The 24438-nt window shown below is 46.0% G+C and overlaps 1 protein-coding gene across 1 annotated transcript in view; it reads left to right on the top strand.

Moving 5' to 3' along the window:
• The window catches only part of ATP1A1 (ATPase Na+/K+ transporting subunit alpha 1), a 31643-nt gene extending 7430 nt beyond the window's left edge, over positions 1-24213 (top strand). Inside the window, exons 2-23 of the mRNA XM_080987617.1 lie at positions 5267-5374; positions 8304-8363; positions 9839-10042; positions 10661-10774; positions 10911-11045; positions 11164-11281; positions 12813-13081; positions 14182-14380; positions 14943-15052; positions 16162-16296; positions 16958-17150; positions 17539-17714; positions 18007-18143; positions 19106-19256; positions 19414-19582; positions 19973-20127; positions 20772-20895; positions 22016-22161; positions 22280-22410; positions 23072-23173; positions 23397-23488; positions 23916-24213. Coding sequence (XP_080843743.1) covers positions 5267-5374; positions 8304-8363; positions 9839-10042; positions 10661-10774; positions 10911-11045; positions 11164-11281; positions 12813-13081; positions 14182-14380; positions 14943-15052; positions 16162-16296; positions 16958-17150; positions 17539-17714; positions 18007-18143; positions 19106-19256; positions 19414-19582; positions 19973-20127; positions 20772-20895; positions 22016-22161; positions 22280-22410; positions 23072-23173; positions 23397-23488; positions 23916-23944 — 3057 coding nt within the window. The 3' untranslated portion in view covers positions 23945-24213. The remainder of the gene's footprint in view (positions 1-5266; positions 5375-8303; positions 8364-9838; positions 10043-10660; positions 10775-10910; positions 11046-11163; positions 11282-12812; positions 13082-14181; positions 14381-14942; positions 15053-16161; positions 16297-16957; positions 17151-17538; positions 17715-18006; positions 18144-19105; positions 19257-19413; positions 19583-19972; positions 20128-20771; positions 20896-22015; positions 22162-22279; positions 22411-23071; positions 23174-23396; positions 23489-23915) is intronic.
• Positions 24214-24438: the final 225 nt, after the last annotated feature.

Here is a 24438-nt window from a genome sequence, read left to right as displayed (position 1 = left end):
CAAGGCTCCGAAATATGGAGAAGCTCTTGGCATATTTACAAAAGAGAGCCCAGAAAGGAGGGAGGAAGAAAAATGTTGCTTTCTGAAGGCAGCACCCGTATCCTCGTTTTTCACTTAATAATTCTTCTTACACCAACCCACTAAAATAGGTCAGTTTTATGCCTGTATTGCAGATGAGAGGCTGAGAACTCTTGGCTTAAGCCATAGCATCTTCACTGTGCTGCGCCTCATGTCTAAGCATAATGTTCTTCATTATATATTTCATCTTCTGTATATCTAGCCAACATGACTTGCAATGTAATCCTGTACTCTGAAGTAATCCCATTGAATTAATGGCGGCTTGCAGTCAGCTAAGTACGTATAAGACCGCAGCATCTGAACATTGGGCGTTTCGACAATATTTAGCTTTTTCAAAAGTGTAAACAGTTTAGTATTGCTTTAAACAATACAGTCATACCTCTGGTTACAGCCGCTTCAGGTGGCATTTTCGCGGGTTACAGACTGCCGAAACCTGGAAGTACCGGAATGGGTTACTTCTGGGTTTTGGCGGTCATGCATGCGCAGAAGCGCCGAATCGCAACCCCCGCGTGCGCAGATGCGGGTTGCAAACGTGCATCCCGCACAGATCACGTTCACAACCCGACCGTCCACTGTTCAAGTTCTTAGCATAATCTTTGACAGAGAACTATTTTTTACTTTGTGCAGAAAGAATTTCATAATCGTATGTGTGTATATAGGAGAATATTTCAGTTTACTTCACAGATCTACTATGACTAAGTGCATCCTTCAGTATCCGTGGCTTAAATCATCCCTGTTGAAATGCTGATTGTTCTGAGAGATTCGATTGTTTGAACTGTTTGGAAAGATGCTTTGCTGTAGTTATTTGCATCATAAATGGAAACATTATTAGCCTTGTGGCTTTGTTTTCCCTGTGTATCGGAATAACACCAGCGGATGATACTTGTTGTTTTGTACTGGCTCCGTCTCCCTTTCTCACCTGCATGAATGCACAGCCCCTCTGCCTGACCTGTTACAGCATCCTGGCCTCTCTCTTCTGCTCAGGTTTGCACTTCCTGGAGTTCTGTATATTTACCAGAACCCAGCGGATTTGTGAGGCCTTAAGCTTGTTGATTCATTATATCTCATTGTGCCCAATACTCCAACCTGTTGTGGATCAGAGTGGGTGGTGAGAGGAAGCAAGTTGGTATTGCCCAAATTCTGACATCACCGTGCTACACACACACACACACACACACACACACACACATGACCGACACCCAAAGCAGGAAGTGTGTGCTTTCTGCTCTTTCTGCTCTCTGCCTCCAAGAGAGGCTGAACAGAATGAATTAGCTGGCCCTGGCATGTAATCTGCAGAGCACTTAAGTCCACTTCAGCAATTCACAAAGAAATGGGGCGGGGGGGGGGGATTCCAGAATTTTCCAGGCATGTGAACTGGATTGCGGGGGGGGGGGGGGGGTGCAAGCCACTTTTGAAATGAGGGCATGGAAATAATAACGCTGGGCTTGTGTTCAGTAGCCTCTTTATGATTTTTATAAGCTGTACTTCCTTTTGAGCTGGAAACGGAAGGGGCAGTGAAAGCCAGCCTGTGTCAAGCAGTCTCTGGTATGGCTTATCTGCTGTTAATCTAAGATTTCTTGCATTTCAATGCTATTTAAAGCAAAGAGACTGGAAGAGGTGAAGTGGGTTTTGTTTTTTTTCTGACAATGGCACTACAGGTTTTTTTCCCCTTCCTTCCTAAGTGACTTCACTGTTTCCACCTCCCCCATTTTTTAAAAAAAGAGAAGGGAAAATATGAAGTATGTTGAGCATTTTCAGCTCAGCTTCATCTTCCGCACAGATAAAGCTCCATTGCATTTATTAAAAGCAGCCTGTAGTTTTATAACAGAGCCCTGAGTGCACTGTAAAAGTGTGAGGAAAATACTCTTTGCTTCTTTAATTACATAGGATTTTAGGTACTTTGAGAGAATCAACATGTGGAGCTCGTAATTCTGTCAGTAGCCTTCTGGCCTCTGCTTGCCTTTAGCTATGTTGCCAATTGTATGAACTCCAAAGGGGCTGTGGAAAAAGCATAAAACTTCCCCCAAGTTAACATCAACAGGTTATCACTGTTTATTCCTGTCAGCTTGATTGAAAAGCTTGGCCTAGTTTATCCAGCCAGACAAGACAGCAAGTACAGCATCCAGATGTATTTATTTATATTTACTACCTTATAAATGTGCACGGTTAATACAGGGTGGCTTAAAACAATTAAAATTGCAATAGTGTGCCAAATTGACATTGCAGGCCTATACATGTACAGGAAGCCCCATGGAGTTCCTAAGGGCTCACTCCCAGGCAAGTGTTCACAAGAGCGCAGCTTGAATCTGTTTCAAACTTCCAGCTTCTAAGGGCTCCCCTTTGAACTGCTTGCTTGGAACTGGAACCATTAATTGAATCTCTATTTGTAGAACGAGATTCTCCATGGGCACATCCTAGTATCCCAAAGTGGAGGAAGATTGGGGAGCAGGGTCTCCGCTGTCGGACAAGAGGTGAAGGAGTTGAAATGACCCTTTGCATCACCATCTTTCCCCCAGACATTAAAAAGGTGTTTCTGTGCAAAAGTTCCCCATGCAGGCTTCATTATACCGGTGAGGAATATTTTGAGTACAAAAGCAGGGTTCACTGGGGTTGAGGAGAATTGCATTAGCTTCCCACTTAACTAAGTTAAGAAGCCTCCATCCTTTGGCGTTGACATTTGGCATGTTGTCTCTGAACCTAGCCAGTGTCCCTCTTGCAGGACAAAAGCAGACGGCTGTTTTGTTGTTGTTTTTTGCTTTATCCAGAGTTTGTTGTCGGCTTACAAACCCTGGCTTGATCACTGGAACCATTCCTGTTTCGATTTGCCCTTTGTGTGAAGGAAGAAGGAGTGTGGGAGCAAACAGGCTGTACACACTTGCACGCTGCTTGTTCCCGTTACGGTTTAAGCAAGCCATAATTCCTCAAGCAAGGAATCCTGGCTCATTGTTATCTCCAAACATGGTCAGATTGTTTATCCAGTCCATAAATCGTTGGAAAAAGCTTTCTAACTGTTCCACGATGTGGCAGCATGAAATGGATGGATTGTGCTAAACTTGTGATAAGACTCGTATGGGATGTTCTTAGAAACGACCACACTCTTAACAGAATTAGTCGGGATGCAGAATGTCGTGTTTCTAAAGAATGTTTTCAGTTTCCTGTAGTGTGACTAACAATGCAAGTGCACATATCTTACAGAGGGCTTGCTGCAATGTGAAAAAGAATCATGCTCACATTGGCTCAACTCAGGCACCATATTTAAGCTATGGTTTGTACTAACCAAGAGGGATGCGGGTGGTGCTGTGGTCTAAACCACAGAGCCTAGGACTTGCCGATCAGAAGGTCGGCGGTTTGAATCCCCGCGACGGGGTGAGCTCCCATTGCTCGGTCCCTGCTCCTGCCAACCTAACAGTTCAAAAGCACGTCAGAGTGCAAGCAGATAAATAGGTACCACTCCAGCGGGAAGGTAAACAGCGTTTCCGTGCGCTGCTCTGGTTCGCCAGAAGCGGCTTAGTCATGCTGGCCACATGACGCGGAAGCTGTACACCAGCTCCCTCAGCCTATAGAGCGAGATGAGCGCCGCAACCCCAGAGTCATCCACAACTGGACCCAACGGTCAGGGGTCCTTTTACCTTTTGTACTAACCATAGTTCAGAACATAAATCATGGTTTGAGCTTCCAGATGAACAGCTGCCACTTGAGCTGAAACAAATGGTCTTGGAGGTTGCCTGTTTTTGTTTTCCATCCTTGCAATAGCTAACTTGATGAATTCATTCCCATATCAAAGATGCAGCAGCTCCTGCAAGCAGATGGATGGACATCACTATGGCCCATCAGTTCTGACATAAACCACCTCAGGCTTAGTGCAAATCCACTTTGAACCTCTAAGACCTGAGCCGTTGTGCTTTTTTACTCAGTTTCTGGTAGTTTCTAAATAGGAGGGGTTTTTTTAGTTTGCAGTGAGTCCCTGTGAGTGCGATGCGTTGACCAGGAGTTCTCTCAGTATATTTGTTAAATAATATCTGCCGTGAGAGATGTGCTTGTCTCCCTTTTTAAAATTCAGTTAAATTGGGTTTTTATGTGGAATCTTAGGCTTTTAATCATTGCCCTTGCCACTTGGATTTTAAATTTGCAAATGGCTTTTTATTGTACCTAATTGTAAACCTCTCAAAGGGCACCACAAACAGCTGGTGGAAATCACTGTTACCATCCTGGCCCCTGTGATGGTTGCTTTTGTGTTGCCTACAATGCAATTTGGTTCACTCAGAAGTAAATCCAGCTATGTTCAATAGGCTTTAGCGCTCGGGAGAATTCAAATGTCCCCACAATAATTGCTTCTAATATTCTTACAGACAGGTCTGAATTTCTCTTTGATAGAGAGACCTATAACTGAAATGTAGAGAGCATTTTGTATCTGTCAGGTTCAGGGTGGATTTAATTTAAATCACTAGTCAGTAAGACGTGATTTTAATTCTACTTTTTTTTACAGAAAGACTCATTCTTGCTGGTATAATCTTAATATTTACAAGCAGATAAAGGTTTCATTTTCGGAATAAAAATTTTTCAGTCATTTTTACAGTCATATCAAAAATTACTGATTTGGTTATTCTATTAGAAATACATTGACAGATAATTATGAAATCATTGTGAGGTTTAATAAGTTAACTGTTTATATTTGGACAACTTTTCTGCTGTACTTTATTGCAAGGAGAAAAATAATCATTTCCTGAATAACAATTTAAACAATTTATTTAACTGAAACAATAACATTATAGCATATGTATCCAGTTTGTTAACTGATGTTGTTAAACAATTAACTGAGTTTTAGCACACATGAAAACCTTAAAACAAGTCCTTATTTCCTGATAAATAGCCTTTGGACTATAATGTAACTTAAATAGAAAGCTATCTTTAGAAATATTTTTCCTCCAAAAGCATTTTATTTTAAAAATCCAATTTAAAGAAAAAAAGATTTTTTTAAAATATATGTTTTTAAAAATCATTGGTTTTTATCTGCCCTGGTCAGGTTCCACATTTAATTGCTGCACGTTATTTCACCAGTTCAGGTGTGCCTGGCAGCAGAGGTGGGAAGGAGCTTTGCTCAGGGCGTTGGGGCGGGTCAGAATTTGACATGACGAAGCTGCGTGGACTGTTTCATTGCAAGGCAAATTATTTCTGACTTTTCTTACAGACTGGACGTGACAAGTATGAGCCTGCGGCTACATCTGAGCATGGAGCCAAGAAGAAAAAGGGGAAGAAGGAGAAGGATATGGATGAGCTGAAAAAGGAAGTTTCGCTGGTAAGGACCTTTTGACATCTAGAGGTGGGGGTGACTCAGCTCATGAAGCAAGAGTTGGCCTTTCAGACTTCCCAAAGATGGTTTCCTAAATTTCAGTTATGTGCCCTGTTTCCTGCTCTGAACTTGGCTATAAGATTCAAGCTTCATTCACTTTCCTGGGCTTTATTGGCTAGCTATCATATTTTTGGGAACAAAAGTATCGTGAGGCGCAGTGTTTTGCCTATTTGCTGTGGTGCCAGAACCTTCTATAAGTTGTCCTCTTGCTAAAATTTCAGCCTCTCATTCCTCTGACAGTTGCCCTGTTCTTCCCACAACCCTCTTTAAAAAAAAAAAAATCTGGTTGGCATCGAAATACAGTTTCTCTCTCTCTTGTATATTGTAAATTATAATATATGTTTTAATATACGGAAGTGGCGCTGTGGTCTAAACCACTGAGCCTCTTGCTGATCAAAAGGTTGGCAGTTCGAATCCCTGTGACGGGGTGATCTCCCATTGCTCTGTCTCAGCTCCTGCCAACCTAGCAGTTCGAAAGCACATCAGTGCAAGTATTTAAATAGGTGCCGCTGCAGCAGGAAGGTAAACGGCATTTCCGTGTGCTCTGGTTTCCATCACGGTGTCCTGTTGTGCCAGAAGCGGTTTAGTCATGCTGGCCACATGACCTGGAAAGCTGTCTGTGGACGAATGCCGGCTCCCTTGTCCTGAAAGCGAGATGAGCCCCGCAACTTCATAGTCACCTTTGACTAGACTTAACTGTCCAGGGGGCTTTTACCTGTTGAAATATAAATATAAGGGAAGGACACTCTGGCCCCGGGGAAGCTGCCTCCCTAGAATAACATCATGGCAAGGAAAATTGGCATTTGGAGCTTTAGGGCTGTGGAGCGAAAGAGAAAGCCCTTTGACCCCATACATCAGCCAGTGTACTAAGGGTTGGGGTGTTTGTGTTGGTGTGTGTGAGAGAGAAGTGAGTTTGGGGTTCTCTGTATCACAGCGTGTTGCCTTTGAGAATCATTTGACTGAAATAAACAAATGCAGTAAGTATTATGGTGAATTTACTTATTTGAAATATTTCTGTACTGCCCTTCACTAAAATTGGTCCCAGTATGGTGTAAACAATTAATGTCCAAACAGTAAAAACACATAATAAAGCAACTGGCGAATAAAACAAAAGCCATAAGGAAAATGGAACCATTTGCATTTTTTCTTTTTTAAGGTTTGAAAAAATAAGGAGTTTTCTCCAGTCCCCTGGGGTGGGGCGGGAAAACTATGGATACTAATCAAGTCACCCTAGAGAGGGCATTCCATGAACTGGGTGCCACAAGTGGAAAGGTACTTGATTGTCACATACTTCAAGTCTCAGCTGACAATCTAACAGAGCAGGTGGGGTGGTATAGGAGAAAGTGTTCCTTTGTATTCCTTGGTCCCATAGAGAAAGAACAGGGTTGGATTGCCGTCTTTCTCCCAACAAAGATCTTGTTAGGAGAACCAGAGAAGTTTCTGTGCCATAACCAAGTCTGGAGCCAGACTGGAATGAGGTTCAGTAATGAGTTGCCCAAGAGACCCCGTCTTTGGTACATCTATTCAAGCACCGAGCCCCAAAAGAGGCTATTAGTGACTGGACAACAGGTACCATAGTCGTCCGAGGCCTAAGAAGGTTTTTAAGGAGATGTGCTGCTGCTGCTGCCGCCTCAAAGGCTGCTGGGGCTGCTCCCTTTTTCATGTAGATGTTAATTACCTCCTGGATCCAGAGTCAGTCCTCTTCTCCTAGATTTAGTCCGCCATAGACAAGGGCTGAGTACGCAAGCAGCAAGCCTGATTCCTCCCAAGTAATTTATTCTTAAGCAACAGCAGTTAGATCCCCACCCCCAAATTAGACACAATGTTTTAATGACATCCCCAGATGGTTGTTAGACAGTAAGACTTGAGATCTGATCAATAGGAGTGATTTTATCTTTGAAATGTCTGGCAAAGTCGTCACAGCAGGCCTCCCAGGGGCTCTTGGATTGCTCCCCGTGGGCCCAAGCTGGAGCAAGCAAAGCTACTCAGAAAAGCTTTGTTGGACAGCTTTCTAAATATTCAGTGGTGGTGAAGCATTGCTTTTTTGTCACCTTCATCACCACAGATTGGGTCCCTCATTGTGTTGGATTGTCTTCTCCACTAGCCTTTCACTCCAGAAGCATTTTGGAAAACCAGGATGTTGCATAGCTGGATTCTCAAGTGGCTACAACTGGATAGTCCTATGCAGTCCTTTGCATGCATTCTTGAGAGTAGATCTCATCTGAACTCAGTGGGACTTACCTCTAAGCAACCATACATGGTTTCAGCCTGTAAAACACATTGGTTGTTAACAAAGGCGTTCTCAATAGCTGCCTTCCTAATAGCAAGCTAAGCAAACCTAAAAGGGGCTGTTTCTTGTTCTGTCCTTCTAAAGCAGTGCTTCCCACCCTTGGGTCCGCAGATGTTGTTGGACTACAACTGCCATCATGCCTACCTAGCAGGACCAGTGGGCAGGGATGATGGGAGTTGTAGTCCAACAACAGATAGGGACTCAAGTTTGAGAAACACTTTTCTGATTTTTTTTAACCTGCTGTTTTCATTAGGATCCCCACCAAAGAGAGAGAGAAATATCTAGTCAAATCTAGTATTATTATTTTGCTTCTCAGTTTAGACTAGCAGTTTGGAAGCTACGGCCCACCATGACCTCCCTGCCTTCCTCTCCCATTTTTTCAGTTTGGAATGTCTGCTTGTACTGTTTAGCAAAGGCTTAACACATATAAACCCCATTCAATATGAAACCAAGCTAGAAGCAGTCGTCACCATTTTGGGGGTAATGTGTTTTGCATAAGTTAATTGCATTGCATAGAATTTCTGAATTTCTTGGGTGAAATAAAATCACCACCTATGCCTTGCTAATCTTCGCTTTGCTTTGCAGGATGATCACAAACTCAGCCTGGATGAACTTCATCGGAAATATGGTACAGACCTCAGCCGGGTAAGGTGGCCAGCTATGGAGTGCTCCCCCCCCAACCCCCCACAAATTCTGGTTTGCAATAACCTTCTAAAGAGCCCTCCTGGTGAAAAAGAAATTTCTTCTTAATGTTTTAGCCACAATTTGAACGCACCTAGTCTTTCCACACTGGACTGTCCCACTCAGAAGTTGTTACCTCCCCATTTCCTGAGTGGTTTCTGAGATTGAGCAGTTGTTTGCCTCACTGCCATTTACATTCTGCTATGCTATAATTTTTTTTTAAGAGCCATGGGATTTCTTGAACGATGCTGGAAAATTGTGCTGGGGCTGTTTCATGCTTGGAAGAGATAGAATAATGCAAGCTTGATTAAAGGGCTGTGGTCTTTAATCTCTTTAATTTCACTTTTTAAAAAGCCACCTGCAATTAAACGGGACTCATCCTTTCATTTTTAAAAAGTTACCGTATTTTTCTGTGTATAAGATGCCCCCATGTATAAGATGCCCCCTATTTTGGGGCGACTCCAAATTAAGAAAACACCTCTCAGCACTACCTGTGTATAAGACGAGCCCCAATTTTAAACCCTTTTTTTTTGTTGTTGTAAAAAACCTAGTCTTATACACGGGAAAAATACGGTATTAGTGTTGGAATGTATCGGGCTATGTCATACTGGTGGTGACCATTTCACACAGGGGTTGCTTTCCTGGCCCCCAAGCACAGCGGCAGAGCATGCAAGAGTGTGCCCCATCTCGTTACCCCCCCCCATTCCGCCTTCTTCCTGGTCCAAAAGAACCCGCTCGTCAGCAATCAGGCATCAGTGGGACATGCCAAAAATGGTTGCCACCTGCACTTGTAGTAGGCCATTGAAATCAATGAACAAGTTAGTCATGACTGATTTTAGTCCATTGATAGCAGTGAGTCTGCTCTTGAGTATGATGTAGCGGAATACAACCCTTCCAGGATCAGTAATTATTGAAAAAACTGCTGGTGACTGGCGCCATCTTGGCAATGGCATTTCCCTTTCACTCTCACAGGAATGTCTGTTTTAATATGGCACCTGCATATACCAGGGTTGCCAGCGCTGCCTTCCTATAGTTGTGTTGTCACCAGCCCCAGACAGTATGGCTAATGGTCTGGGATGTTGGAAGCCATAGGACTTTTGCTGGTCCGTGTTAGCTGCTCATGAAAATATACGCAAACCATTTAAAGGCAAACTATGCTCTGCCTCCTTCAGTTGTTTTGTCCTTTGCAAATTTAGGAAGTGTTAATTGATTAGATGACAGCTCTACTTGGAAGTCTCTCGAAGTCTCTCAAATCCATCTCTAATAAGGGAACAAGCTAGCTAGCTTTTTAGGAAAGGCCAGCAAGAGAGAGCTTGCCTATTGGCGGCGGCGTTGATTGCATTTCAGAAACCATCAGAAGTTGGAATGGAAAGCCTGCTTTGATGTTCCTTAGGGGAGATGCTGTAATATGTCTCTTCTTCCACCACCTCTGTGTTTAGGGTCTGACTCCTGCACGGGCCCAAGAGATCTTGGCTCGTGATGGCCCCAACTCGCTCACTCCGCCTCCCACCACCCCAGAATGGGTTAAATTCTGTCGGCAGCTATTTGGGGGCTTCTCGCTTCTGCTGTGGATTGGAGCTATTCTTTGTTTTCTGGCATATGGTATTCAAGCAGCGACAGAGGAAGAACCAAATAATGACAATGTGAGTTAATAAATGTGTGTGTGGGAGAGAGAGAGAGAGAATGAATCTGAATTGGGGAGGCTTCACTATGGCATTAAGCTGCATGGCAGGTTTGACCTGAATCTAAACCGTATGACCCAATTCAGACACAACTGGAAGTATTGATTCCCATCATGTGAAGGAGCTTGTAGTAAGCTTTTAAATTCTTGGTTAGTGTTCATTAGCATGTTTTCCCATTATGTCTGATCCAGTATCTGCCTTTCATAGTTCCATTGTTTTCTAACAATGTTGTTTCTAACGCTTTAACTGGTGTTACGGCCTACTTTGTTTCAAACACTTCTTGTAAAGTGATCTACCAGTGGCAGTCTGCATCATGTGGCTGTGATCTGGAAAATGCTTTCTTCTTCCTCTTGTTCTTTTCCTTTTTCCTTTTTGTTTATTCCTCCGCCATCACTTTATTATCCGGGTTATGGGACAGGGTGAGACATACTGCTGACAAAGTGACTGACTTGCCCCCATGCTGAATACAACTAATGTTATGACCCCAGGCCCACTGTTTGGGAATTGAAGGATTTGTCACTCAAAAAAAAAGCACGGGTTCTCGCTTAAAAGTAATGCAGTGTGTGCATCTCCTTTCAGTTGTACCTTGGTGTTGTTCTTTCTGCTGTCGTCATCATAACTGGCTGCTTCTCTTACTACCAAGAAGCCAAGAGTTCAAAGATCATGGAGTCCTTCAAAAACATGGTGCCTCAGGTACGTAAGCGCTGCTTCTTCAGCTTTTTGTTGTTGATACATCTGTCTCGAGACACGGGTAGGCGAAGGGGCTGATCCAACGCATGGGTGTTGGCAGGTGTAAAGTTGAAAGTTGTGTTGTTTCTTCTTCTTTCAGCAAGCTCTAGTGATTCGAAATGGGGAGAAGATGAGCATCAATGCTGAAGGGGTGGTTGTTGGTGACCTAGTGGAGGTGAAGGGAGGTGACAGAGTCCCGGCTGATCTGAGGATTATTTCAGCTCATGGTTGTAAGGTATGTATATGCATGCAGTGAGACTTAAGGGACCGAGATGCAGCCTGCAGAGTAACCAGGCCTGCCACAATGGTGCAATTTCTCGTGCATTTTCTCAACAACATGCTTCCTCGCACAGGTGGACAACTCATCTCTCACGGGTGAATCGGAGCCCCAGACCAGGTCTCCAGACTTCACAAATGAGAATCCACTGGAGACTAGAAATATCGCTTTCTTCTCTACCAACTGTGTTGAAGGTAATACCCACTTTGGAATTTATGATCAAATGAACCAGCAGAGCGTTGAAGTGTGAGGAGTTCTAGAAGTGATGGGTACTTCAGAACAAGGGAAGCTCTTGATTAGCTGCCTTTTCTGTTAGCCCATGATGCTGGCAGATGATAATTTGTGCGGCCAAAAACCTCAACACAGTTGCTTGCATTTGTGTTCTCTCAGAACAGCGATCACTTTCAGACAAAGGGAAGCCCAACTCCATCCATATCTTAGCCAGAATCGGAGAATGGTCACATTTCTGCCCAAACTGCCCCCAATATTTTCGTAGCCACATTTGTTTTGTCATCAGCTTGTCAAGAAGGTGCCGCATCTTGCCCTTTGGAGAGTAGGGGGTAGGCGAAGGTGACATGGGTGAGTGTCTGGAGGCGGTTGGAGGATGGATGGCGGCTAACAGAATGAGGTTGAATCCTGACAAGACAGAAGTACTGTTTTGGGGGGGACAGAGGGCGGGCAGGTGTGGGGGGCTCCCGTGTCCTGAATGGGGTAGCTGTGCCCCTGAAGGACCAGGCACACAGGCTGGAAGTCATTTTGGACTCACAGCTGTCCATGGAGGTGCAGGTCAACTCTGTGTCCAGGGTAGCTGTCTACCAGCTCTATCTGGTTTGCAGGCTGAGACCCTACCTGCCCGTGGACTGTCTCGCCAGAATGGTGCATGCTCTAGTTATCTCCCACTTGGACTACTGCAATGCGTTCTATGTGGGGCTACCTTTGAAGGTGACCCAGAATGTACAACTAATCCAGAATGCGGCAGCTAGACTGGTGACTGGGAGCGGCCGCCAAGACCACATAACACTGGTCTTGAAAGACCTACATTGGCTCCCAGTACATTTCCGAGCACAATTCAAAGTGTTGGTGCTGACCTTTAAAGCCTTAAACGGCCTCGGTCCAGTATACCTGAAGGAACGTTTCCACCTCCATCATTCAGCCTGGACACTGAGGTCCAGTGTCAAGGGCCTTCTGGCGGTTCCCTCACTGCGAGAAGCGAAGTTACAGGGAACCAGGCAGAGGGCCTTCTTGGTAGTGGTGCCCGCTCTGTGGAATTCCCTCCTACCAGATGTCAAGGAAATAAACAACTACCAGACTTTTAGAAGACATCTGAAGGCAGCCCTGTATCAGGAAATTTTTAATGTCTGATGTTTTATTATAGTTTATGTGCTGTAAGCCGCCCAGAGTAGCTGGGGAAACCCAGCCAGATGGGCAGGGTAATAATAATATATATATTTTAAATTGTGGGTGGTAGCTGCCAGCTGCTTTATGCAGCTGTGTGCAGTGAAGCTTCTCAAACAGCGTCTTTTCTAAGAATGTTTACTTGATAAAGTTCCTCTTGTGAAAACCCATATGCCACCATTCTTGATGAGAGTGGGAGTATCTAGTTTGCTTACATCAAACTTACAATGCCACCTTAACATGCAGAACTGTGTTTACACAGAGTGAGCAAATACACGTTTTTCCCACGCCCGCAGACTTGGCTGCTAAAACTTTGCCACTGTTTTCCAGGCACGGCCCGTGGTGTCGTCATCAACACTGGCGATCGGACGGTCATGGGCCGCATTGCTTCGTTGGCTTCCGGACTGGAAGGGGGGCAGACGCCCATTTCTATTGAGATTGAGCACTTCATCCACATCATCACTGGCGTGGCCGTCTTCCTTGGCGTTTCCTTCTTCATCCTCTCACTGATCCTTGAGTACACTTGGCTGGAGGCGGTTATCTTTCTCATTGGCATCATCGTGGCCAACGTCCCCGAGGGGCTGCTCGCTACAGTCACAGTAAGTCAGTGCTGAGATCTGGATGATGCCCAGCTCTGCCTCTCTTTCAAATCAGAACCAGTGAAGGCGGTGAAGGTCCTGTGTGAGTGTCTGGAGGCTGTTGGAGGATGGGTGGTGGCTAACAGATTGAGGTTGAATCCTGACAAGACAGAAGTACTGTTTTGGGGGGACAGGAGGTGGGTGGGTGTGGAGGAAACCCTGGTCCTGAATGGGGTAACTATGCCCCTGAAGGACCAGGTGCGCAGCATGGGAGTCATTCTGGACTCACAGCTGTCCATGGAGGCGCAGGTCAAATCTGTGTCCAGGGCAGCTGTCTACCAGCTCCATCTGGAACGCAGGCGGACACCCTACCTGCCCGCAGACTGTCATACCACTTATTCATGCTCTAATTACCTCCCAATTGGACTACTTCAATGCGCTCTATGTGGGGCTACCTTTGATGGTGACCCAGAAAGTACAACTAATCCAGAATGCGGCAGCTAGACTGGTGACTGGGAGTGGCCGCCAAGACCATATAACACCGGTCTTGAAAGATCTACACTGGCTCCCAGCATGTTTCCAAGCACAATTCAAAGTGTTGGTCTGACCTTTAAAACCCTAAATGGCCTCAGTCCAGTAGACCTGAAGGAGCGTCTCCACCCCCATTGTTCAGCTGGGACACTGAGGTCCAGCTCTGAGGGCCTTCTGGTGGTTCCCTCACTGTGAGATGGGAGGTTACAAGGAACCAGGCAGAGGGCTTTCTCGGTAGTGGCGCCCGCCCTGTGGAACACCCTCCCATCAGATGTCTAGGAAATAAACAACTACCAGACTTTCAGAAGACATCTGAAGACAGCCCTCTTTAGGGAAGCTTTTAATGTTTAATAGATTATTGTATTTTAATATTCTGTTGGAAGCCACCCAGAGTGGCTGGGGAAACCCAGCCGGATGGGCAGGGTATAAATTTATTATTATTATTATTATTATTATTATTATTATTATTAATATTATTATTGCTGCGTGTGGGAACTGCTGCAGAGATGGGCAGCCACCTGCCTTCCAGAGCCAAATTGCCCCTGTTCCTTGGTAGTTGAATGCAAGCCTTTCTCTTTGTCATTCTCCAGGTTTGTCTGACATTAACTGCCAAGCGCATGGCCCGTAAGAATTGTCTGGTGAAGAACCTGGAAGCTGTGGAAACTCTGGGCTCCACCTCGACGATCTGCTCTGACAAAACTGGCACCTTGACTCAGAACCGCATGACGGTTGCTCACATGTGGTTTGATAACCAAATCCATGAGGCCGACACCACAGAAAACCAAAGTGGTAAGCTGGCTGCTCTCTCCATCAAATAAGCTCTGTGGTACGGCTGCCTCTTGCTGGTAGTCAAAACACGTAAATCAGCATGCCCCCCCCCCCAAGTGTTAATAAGGCTCTACAACAGAAGCTCTTACCATTGCATGAAATTGTTTCTGTGTTCCCAGTGTAGCCAAAGAGAAACACATTCAAAGCCTGAGTGAAGGAGCATTCTTGGCTGTGTAATCACAAGAAAGCTGGATTCTAGATTAATTTACTGTGTTTAGAAAGCCCATGCTGCCTTTGAAAAAATGAATAAAAACTAGCCGTTATTCAGCACACTCTCTATATAATATACCCAGAAGTCCTGAGATTCGTGCTTCAGTTAGTGGCGTCTCCCAGGCTGGGCCTAAGCTGCCACTTTAGTACTGTACGGACCGTCCATAATTGCCAGCATGCACAGGAGATTTGCGCAGTTGTTGTATGCACGAATTCACACTTAGTGACAAATGGGGCTGGGGGGGGAATGGGACAAAGCCAATCAATCTGGTTTTGTGTCTGACAACATCCCTGCTGCTTCCCACCTCCACAGGTGCCTCTTTCGACAAGACATCTCCCACTTGGACGGCTTTATCCAAGGTGGCTGGACTCTGCAACCGGGCTGTGTTTCAGGCCGGCCAGGAGAATGTTCCCATTCTGAAGGTGAGTTCATCCCCTGGCTTAACCACAGGGGCTGCTCACTGCTTCCGCTTGACCCTCCGTGCGAAAGCCTCAGGAAAGAGGATGCAGTCGGGGGGGGGGGTAACAGGTTTCTGCCAAGGCAGAGGCAGCTCTGCGTCCCCTCCAGGGCCAGAATGGCAACCTTTCTTTATTCTCAAGTTGTCAGTGGACATTTCTGTGGATTCTTCTATGGCCCAGAACCACTGGATTGCTGTAACAACAAAAAAGTAAACTGAAGGAGGCCTACGCTAACTTAGGAATAGAAAAAACGTAATAGTGCAGATGTGTGATTTAAATAATACTGTACAATCTGTGCTTGCCATACTGATCAGTCTGTGAAACGTTTGAAAACATCCTCACCTTTTTTTTTCCCTTTTGCAATTCTGGGCAAGCAGCAAGGCCAGGAAATTATTATTATTATTATCATCATTATCAAGCTGCTGGTCTGTGTTAACCTTCCTCATGCAGGCCTGGTTTTAGATATAGGTCAGTGATGGCCAAACTTGCCCCCCCCCCGAGCTGTTTTAGGACTACAACTCCCATCATCCCTAACTAACAGGACCAGTGGTCAGGGATGATGGGAATTGTAGTCCCAAAACAGCTGGAGAGAGAGCCAAGTTTGGCCATCACTGGATAGGTGCTCTTTCTACCAGCAGAGCAAATTTAACTTATTTCTGAGTATCTCCAGTTTATTTCCCTGATGGGCAGCAGCTGTGCTCAATATCTTCTGTTGTGTCATCATTTCGGAAGTAGTCCCTTCCACTAAAAAAGGTTGTTTCCCTATTGAAGAGAAACCTGGTGAGAGGCCTGTGTCTCAGGGGTGTAGCATGTGCTTTGCATACTCCCAAATTCAGTCCCCAACAGCATCTCCTGATAGGGCTCGGGAAAGTCTTCTGTCTGACTTCTCAATGCTCCTCACTTTACATGTAGATAATCCTGAGCCAGATGGACCAAAGTGCTGACTATGTGTAAAGCAACTTCCTCTATTTTGGCCACTGGGTTACCTTAAAGAAAGGGGAAATCGGAAAGGAGGGAGGTTCATCTTCAAGGGCTTCATCATCTACTCACTGTGAACCCGTCTTGTTTCTCAGAGGTCCGTGGCAGGGGATGCCTCTGAATCTGCGCTGCTCAAATGCATTGAACTGTGCTGTGGGTCAGTCAAGGAGCTGCGAGAGAAAAACCCCAAGGTGGTGGAGATACCGTTCAACTCGACCAACAAATACCAGGTAAGAACGTGGTATTCACAAAACGCCCACCACATTTCACGTAAACTGTAGCTGTTATATCAAATGTAGCAACTTTTCACTTTGGGCTGATGTCATAACTGGCCAGATGCAGAGGAGTGGGGGGGGAGGCACCCAAGGGAAGGAGGTTTGGAAGCTGAATAGGCAACAGAGTGTAGTGAGCAGGAAGAGGCAGGGAGCAGCCCAGAATCAGAGGCAGAGGACCGGGGCCAAGAGGGAGAGATGAGGCAGGCTGAAAAAGCCAGGGGGTCTCCCCCTCCTGCTGTGTCCAACTCCCCACCTCCCTGGTCTCCCAGAACCCACAGAGGTATGAAGAGCGCAGAGCGGAGACAGACAAGGCATCAGTCTCGGATTGCTCGGGAAGAATGTGGGGGGAGGCCGAGATGTTTTGTTTCTTTGAATGAAGAGTTAACTTCACTCATACCTTGTGAGTTACTGCTCCCGACACCTGCCCTGACAGCTAGGTTGGTTCTGTATTTAACTCCGGCGCGGTTTCGTTCCATGCCAGTCAGGATGTGGCTTTGTCTGAAAGAGCTTTGTAGATGTTTGAGGCTGTGTAGAACTTTGTAGTGCCTTCCGAACCACCCTCATAGATGAAACGCTACCCCCGAAATCAATTTTCTAACGCTGTTCAAAAATGCAGCTGTCGATCCACAATAACGCAAACACATCAGAATCGCGGTACCTGCTTGTGATGAAAGGAGCCCCAGAGCGAATCCTGGACCGTTGCAGCACCATCCTGATCCACGGGAAAGAGCAGCCCTTGGACGAAGAAGCTAAAGATGCGTTTCAGAATGCCTACCTTGAGTTGGGAGGCCTGGGGGAGAGAGTGCTAGGTAAGGTGTTCTGTGGACTCTTTTCCAGGTCTGTCTTAGAATAATGTGCTTGCTTTCGTACAGCCAAGAAATCACTCTTGCAAATTGTTTGAGTGAAACAGAGCAACGCATGCTGGGCTCTGTAGCTTTGCATAGATTATAACATGAAACATTGGTCAGGCTTTGTTTGTTGTAAGCTTTCAATGCTTGCTGCAGCCTCACATAGAAGGAGAGAATCCGGTTCTCTCTGAATAATACTTTCCACTCGCTTCCCCCAGAGCCCAAGCGCCGGATTCCACAAGGGTTTCTCCAATGTTGTTGGGCATCTTAGCAATCAAAATAGCCAGCTCAGCACCTGCTCCCCTCATAAGAGAGCATGTGAAATCATTTCAATTGGATTTGTTGGCAGGCTTTTGCCACCTGGCTCTTCCCGATGAGCAGTTCCCAGAAGGCTTCCAGTTCGACACGGATGAAGTCAACTTCCCGGTAGAGAATCTCTGCTTTGTTGGGTTGATTTCTATGATTGACCCTCCTCGTGCTGCTGTGCCTGATGCCGTGGGCAAATGCAGAAGTGCTGGAATAAAGGTAAGCCACTTCTCCCCGTCACTCTAAAATAGTAAATCCACAACACCCAAGAACACAGAAAAGGGGCTTTATTTGTGTGCCAAGGAAGGTTCAGTCCAGGGACAGCTGTCAACTGCTTTTCCATCTCAAAAGCAAGTGTGAAAACATGGTTGCTGGTGGTGGTCCTACCTCTCGAATAAACTGCTGCAACACTCGCCTCTCTCCTCAGGGACAGTGGCATTTTGAAGAGATGGGTTTCCTCCATCTTGTTTCTAGCTGCCACAGACTGATGTTGCCCTGTTTTGCCTTCCAGGTCATTATGGTGACAGGCGACCATCCAATCACAGCTAAAGCCATTGCCAAGGGTGTTGGCATAATCTCTGAAGGCAACGAGACTGTGGAAGACATTGCTCTTCGCCTCAACATCCCAGTCAGCCAGGTCAACCCCAGGTACTGAGAAGCCGTCTGGCTGGAAAGGGACCGCAGAACTTGTCTCAGGGAGGGTGGGGGGTCCTGCCAGTCGCCTTGTAAATTCCGGAATTTTAACAGCAAGTATCTGTGTTAAGAGATATGTGAAGAAGACTGGTAAGCAGCATGTTGGGGAAGCTGTGTTGCAGCTTCATCTCTCAATTGAGCTGACTTCATCCTTTTATTTTAAATAAAATTACACACACACACACACACACACACACACACACACACCACTCAGCTACAATCGTCTTGCAAGTGGTTTGTAAGAAATACAATACAGAAAACATAAAATTCAGTGAAAATTGCAAAATCAGGCTTTGGTTAAAATACCTTCTGGAATAATCCAGTCGTACCTCGGCTCCTGAACAATCAAAAACCAGAAGTGATCGTTCCGGTTTTCGAACATTCTTTTGGAAGTTGAACGTCCCGCTGGGCTTCTGTGGCTTCCGATTGGCTGCAGGAGCTTCCTGCAGGCAATCGGAAGCCATGCCTTGAAAGGCGAACGGACTTCCAAGGTGTGTCTGTAATAATAAGTCTTCAGAAGGCACTGGAAGTTCAACAGGGAGGAGCCCTGCTGAAGTCAGCCAAAAGTTGAGCCCATAATACTTAATAATAATAATAATAATTTATTATTTTTACACCGCCCATCAGTTCCTGGTGGATATGAGCCATGACTCATCCGTGGGGGCTACCAACATGGACTCAATGTTCAGGCAGGCATATACAAGGGGTATGATGCGCCCAGAGTGTTAAGGCGCCATGTAGATTTATACTGGAATGTTGTATTTTGCCACTTTGGTCTTCCAAGTGGACTCTTCACTAAAACCATGAACATGATCAGCGGCCAATCTGACTGAGAGTCTGCCCACATTGGAGGGGGAAGGGGCAGGATTTGGTGTAACGTTTAGGAGTTCTCAAAACTCTCTTCTTTTAAATCCCAGAGATGCCAAAGCGTGTGTCATTCATGGCTCCGATCTGAAGGACATGACCAGTGAGCAGCTGGATGATATCCTGAGACACCACACAGAAATAGTCTTTGCCAGAACTTCTCCTCAACAGAAGCTCATCATTGTGGAAGGCTGCCAGCGCCAGGTAAGCCGAGGGGACCCTCATTCACGCTAATGGTGCTGAACTGGGGGGGGGGGAGCCTATTGGGGGGAGAAAAGGGGCTATTCCAGCTTAGTCTAACGTGTGCGCAGCTTGGATCTGGGAACTGAAGGTCCTTTTCCTTCCCCTCTTCTCCTTCCAGGGTGCCATTGTAGCTGTCACAGGAGACGGTGTGAATGACTCCCCTGCTTTGAAGAAGGCAGACATTGGCGTTGCCATGGGTATCGCCGGGTCTGATGTCTCCAAACAGGCAGCTGACATGATTCTGCTGGACGACAACTTTGCCTCCATTGTCACTGGGGTCGAGGAAGGTGAGTTCCTCCTTCCTGTGGCTGGTTTGGTGTTCGGAATGCAAGGAGCAGAACACTTCCCTTTCCTTCCTCCCATCCCATGTCAAATTCCAGGTGTCCACAAACTTCCAATACCTGGGGCTCCGTGTGTGTGTGTGTGTGTGTGTGTGTGTGTGCGTGCGTGCGCTGAAAGCTTCCTTGGACTTGAATGCTGGCCAGCAAAGTGGAACCAGCTCCTGCTCCTCAGCACTAGATTATTTTTTGCTTTCAGTTAAGTTTAGTCTGCTGAGGTGATTTCTTTCCTACCTACATCAGTGTGAAATGAGACCTGTTGTCTATGTGGCTTGTGTGGACGTTAGTCCTGGGGACCTTGTGAAGACGGTCCTTTTCTTCCCCCTTCCTTTGTCTCAGGCCGCCTGATTTTTGATAACCTGAAGAAGTCAATTGCCTACACCTTGACCAGTAACATCCCTGAAATCACGCCTTTCCTCATCTTCATCATCGCAAACATTCCCCTGCCTCTGGGTACAGTCACCATCCTGTGTATTGACTTGGGGACTGATATGGTTAGTAAGTCATCTTTTTATTTATTTCTGCCATAAATAAGGTTTTGGTTCTGACCTGTAAAGCCCTAAACAACTTGAAGAAGCCAAGTTACTTGAAGGCGCGTACTCCTCCCTACTGCTCTAGTCGATCATTACAATCAACTAACCCCAGAACTCGAGAGTTGGAAGGGACCATGGCGGTCATCTAGTCCAACCCTCTGCGATGCAGAATTTTTTTTCACCCAACGTGGGATTCGAACCCATGACCCTGACATTAACAGCCTCATCCCCTGCCTATCCCAGATGAGGCTGCCTTACTGCTGCAGCCTGTGGAGATCTGGTTATCAGCGCAGAGCAGGGTATTGAGTCTAATGTGGATGTTCTATTTCTAAAATGTATTGTTCACTGCCTTGAGACTGGCATGGTAGGCGGTGTAGTTTATTATTTGTTGAAACTTTTGTAGCACTTTTGCACCCAATAGCCTACATCCTTCCTGAGGCTTTGTTCATATTGCACAGGTCTTCTAAAATGCTTGCTTAGGAAGACTGAATTTTTCCCTCTCCCCAAATCCCTTGTATTTTTATCATTATTTTGGCCTGGGCAATACAGATTCATGCAGGAAATGAAACTTGTGAAGTTATATCTAATGCTCTCTCCCTCCCAAGGTTCCTGCCATCTCTCTGGCGTATGAGCAGGCAGAAAGTGACATCATGAAGAGGCAGCCCAGAAACCCCAAGACAGACAAACTGGTGAATGAAAGGTTGATCAGCATGGCTTACGGTCAGATCGGTAAGGAAGCTTCCAGTTGGCTGGCCCAGAGGTTGACGGATTGCAGCTTGCATACGGTGGAATTTTGGCCCTTCCGTATTGTTGGAAGTTTTTTGAGGGGTCCTACAGTCGAGGCGCATGAAATCTTCCTGCATGTGGGAGAAGTGGGAGATCCAACTTTTGGCACAGTACAATGGAGGGCTTGGGGTGTGGACCTGCAGCTTAACCTTTCCCCTGTGCCATTTCTGGCAGTGTGTGGACGATTGCTGTATCCTGAGCAAGAGAGGAAAGGGGGCAGAGGAGGGCATAGTCAAAACTGGAAAGAGGTTGTTTCAGTGGGGAGGGACCCTCACACATGACCTGCTACTGGGAGGTGGCTGCTTTGGGTAATCTTACTTTAGCCAATTAGGAGCTTAAAATATGCAGTCATACCTTGGTTGTCGAAGAGAATCCGTTCTGGAAGTCCGTTCGACTCCCGAAAACATTCAACAACCAAGGCGCGGCTTCCGATTGGTTGCAGGAGCTTCCTGCACACAGTTGGAAGCAGATGTTCAGCTTCCAAAGAATGTTTGCAAACCGGAGCACACACACTCCCAGGTTTGCAGCGTTTGAGAGCCAAAGCATTCGACTCACAAGGCATTCAGCTTCCGAGGTATGACTGTGTAATGTGTGGAGTGGGAGGAGGGAGGGCGGAATCACATAGAGCTTCAAATCACATAGAGCTTCCTGGTAGTCTTAACTTACACAGTTCAAAAGTGTTAATTTAGAAGCAGCTGGCTCCTCTACAGCCGGTCCTCAAGTGCAGAGGATGATGAAGAAAGCAGGCATGGCCAGAAATTTAGAAGGTGCGCATTCTTGTGCCTCAGACCTGGTGGGACACAGCGAAGTCTCAGTTGAGAATGGGGAACAGCTGGCGTGCCCTTCGTGTGCTCAGCCTACAAGGAGATCATCAGAACAGTAGCTCAGTGCAAATGCAACTGGAGCTTTTGTAGCACAGGCGTGGCTTCACCCTCTTACCTTGAAGATTGGCTGAAAGGAAGCCTCCGCATCGGTGTCCCAGGTGTTTCTCAATTCAAAGAGTTGTTTTCTAGCAGTTGCCCATGGAGAACTAATTCCCCTTCTTCCCGCTACCCTTGCATAGGAATGATCCAGGCCTTGGGAGGCTTCTTCACCTACTTCGTGATCCTTGCAGAGAACGGCTTCTTGCCGTCCACCTTGCTGGGGATTAGAGTGTCGTGGGATGATCGGTGGATTAATGATGTGGAGGATAGTTACGGACAGCAGTGGGTGAGTTTTCAGAGAGCTTAAGAGGACTGTTAAAGAGTTACTTTAGCTGCATTATGGATGGCCACAAGTAGGAAGGACAAAGTTTGAAAACAGTCTCTCTTCTGCTTTAATCCCTCAGACTTACGAGCAAAGGAAAATTGTGGAGTTCACTTGCCACACAGCTTTCTTCGTTAGCATCGTGGTGGTGCAGTGGGCAGACTTGGTTATCTGCAAGACCAGAAGGAATTCTGTTTTCCAGCAAGGAATGAAGTAAGTCGTGGGTTGCCAACAACGCCCCCTTTCCCAGCAGCTAGTTTTTGTGTGTTGGCTTTTGAGCCTTTCGGGAGAGACAAAAATAGATTGAAATTAAAATAGGAATAGCTCTGTGTGGCCGATGCTGAACGCAGTGTGCCAGATTTCATGTGGAATGGAAACCAGGTTGCCAAACCGAGCCAGTGTTGGAGTGGTTGGTGTGTTGGTCTAGGACCTGAGAGACCAGGGTTCAAATCCCTATGCAGCCATGTCTCCCTGGGGGACACTGGGTCAGGGTCACTGACTTTCAGCCTTATCAGGGAGTACACCTGGTTCTGCCCTTCTCTTTTTTCCAATCACAACAAACCCCACAGGGTAGGCTTACCTTAGAGCAGTGTTTCCCAAACCTGGATCTGCAGCTGGTTTTGGACTACAACTCCCATCATCCCTAGCTAGCAGGACCAGTGGTGAAGGATGATGGGAATTGTAGTCCAAAAGAAAAAAAAGCTGGAGACCCAAGTTTGGGAAACACTGCCTTAGAGGAAAGGGTGAAAAAGTAAGGGTAAAGTGTAAATATAAAAACTTGAGCCCTGTAGGTTGTGCTCATTTCCACTCAGAAACCAGGGTTGTGAAGAAAGGTTACCTCTTCGAGGGCTAACTTTCCTTAAAACTTCCACAGGAACAAGATCTTGATATTTGGTCTCTTTGAAGAAACTGCCTTGGCAGCTTTCCTCTCTTACTGCCCCGGAATGGATGTTGCTTTGAGGATGTATCCTCTCAAGTAAGTAGTAAATCAGCTGCCTGAAGCCGATCATTATCTAAGCTTCCCCTCTCTTGCTGTGGTTGGTCTTGCTGTAATTTCTACCACTCTTAATTCCTTGACTGAGTCATTTTTGTTTTTAAAGACCTGGGATTATCCTAAATTGTACGTTAGCACTTGTTTTTGAAGACTTCATCTAAACCTCATACAAGTACGTATTAAAACTGGAATTCTTATCTTGCAGACCAACATGGTGGTTCTGTGCCTTCCCCTACTCTCTCCTCATCTTTGTGTATGATGAAGTGAGAAAACTCATCATCAGACGCAGCCCTGGAGGTAAGAGTCTGATGTCTGGCAACGTTATTATTGCGTGGTGTGCATACATTGCATGGTGGTGGTCTGGCAGCATGAGGGGGGCTGTTACATGAGGCACCCAAAGTAATTTAGCATTAGCCAGTAAGCAGTACAGTCCATGCATGGATGCTGCAAGCATTTTTACAATTTTGGAGGGGTTCGTTGGGTGGATCAAATGTGGATTCCACTACCTTATTTCATAGCTCTGCCAAGATGGAGAAAAAGCCCTCAGAGGTGATGTTCTGGGGCTTGGATTGTAGGCATAATAGTTCACAACAATTAACATCAGTCAGAGGCATTAGATAGAAGAATAGGTTAACTTTTTGCATCTGATGTTGAGGACTTGCAGCAAACTTGAGAAAGAAGAAACCCAGCTTGATGTGGATCTTTTCCCCTTCTTTCTCTGTAGGCTGGGTGGAAAAGGAAACCTACTACTAGAATACTACTGGCCAGATTTGGTTGCACTCTGACACTTCTCCGCTGTGTGAGCTTCTGGAATGCAGGAAGATGGAGCCCTTGCAGGGGGTGGAAGCGATTGGCCGAGGGCTGGAAGAAGCATGGAATGGGGGAGGGAGGGGAGTGCCCACCAGAGTCCAGGGGTGAGAGTGGAAGGCGGGAGTAGTTTTTAAATGTGCCTTTTTGTTTTTGTAAGAAACAATGAGATTTTATATCTGGACTTTTACAAATAAAGATGGATCATAAGAGGATGTTCGTGTCTTTGCTCCTGGTAATTGTGCACATGCGCAAAACGGGTGCTGCGGCAACCAGCGTGGGACACATTCGTTAAGAAGCCGAGGCTTCGGGCAAAACCACTGAAAGGGGTGGCCCAAAACTCTGGCACACGTTGCCTGTTTTGGTGTCGTCATCTGCATAACAGTATATGTGCGTTTTAGAAACAAGTGATCCTGACCATATTCAGTCAAATCTTGGTT

The sequence above is a fragment of the Podarcis pityusensis genome (assembly GCF_964106645.2).
Source record: "Podarcis pityusensis genome assembly, chromosome: 17".
Lineage (NCBI taxonomy): Eukaryota > Metazoa > Chordata > Lepidosauria > Squamata > Lacertidae > Podarcis > Podarcis pityusensis.
Note: the sequence above shows the minus strand (reverse complement) of the source record. Positions and strands in the feature narration are given on the sequence as shown.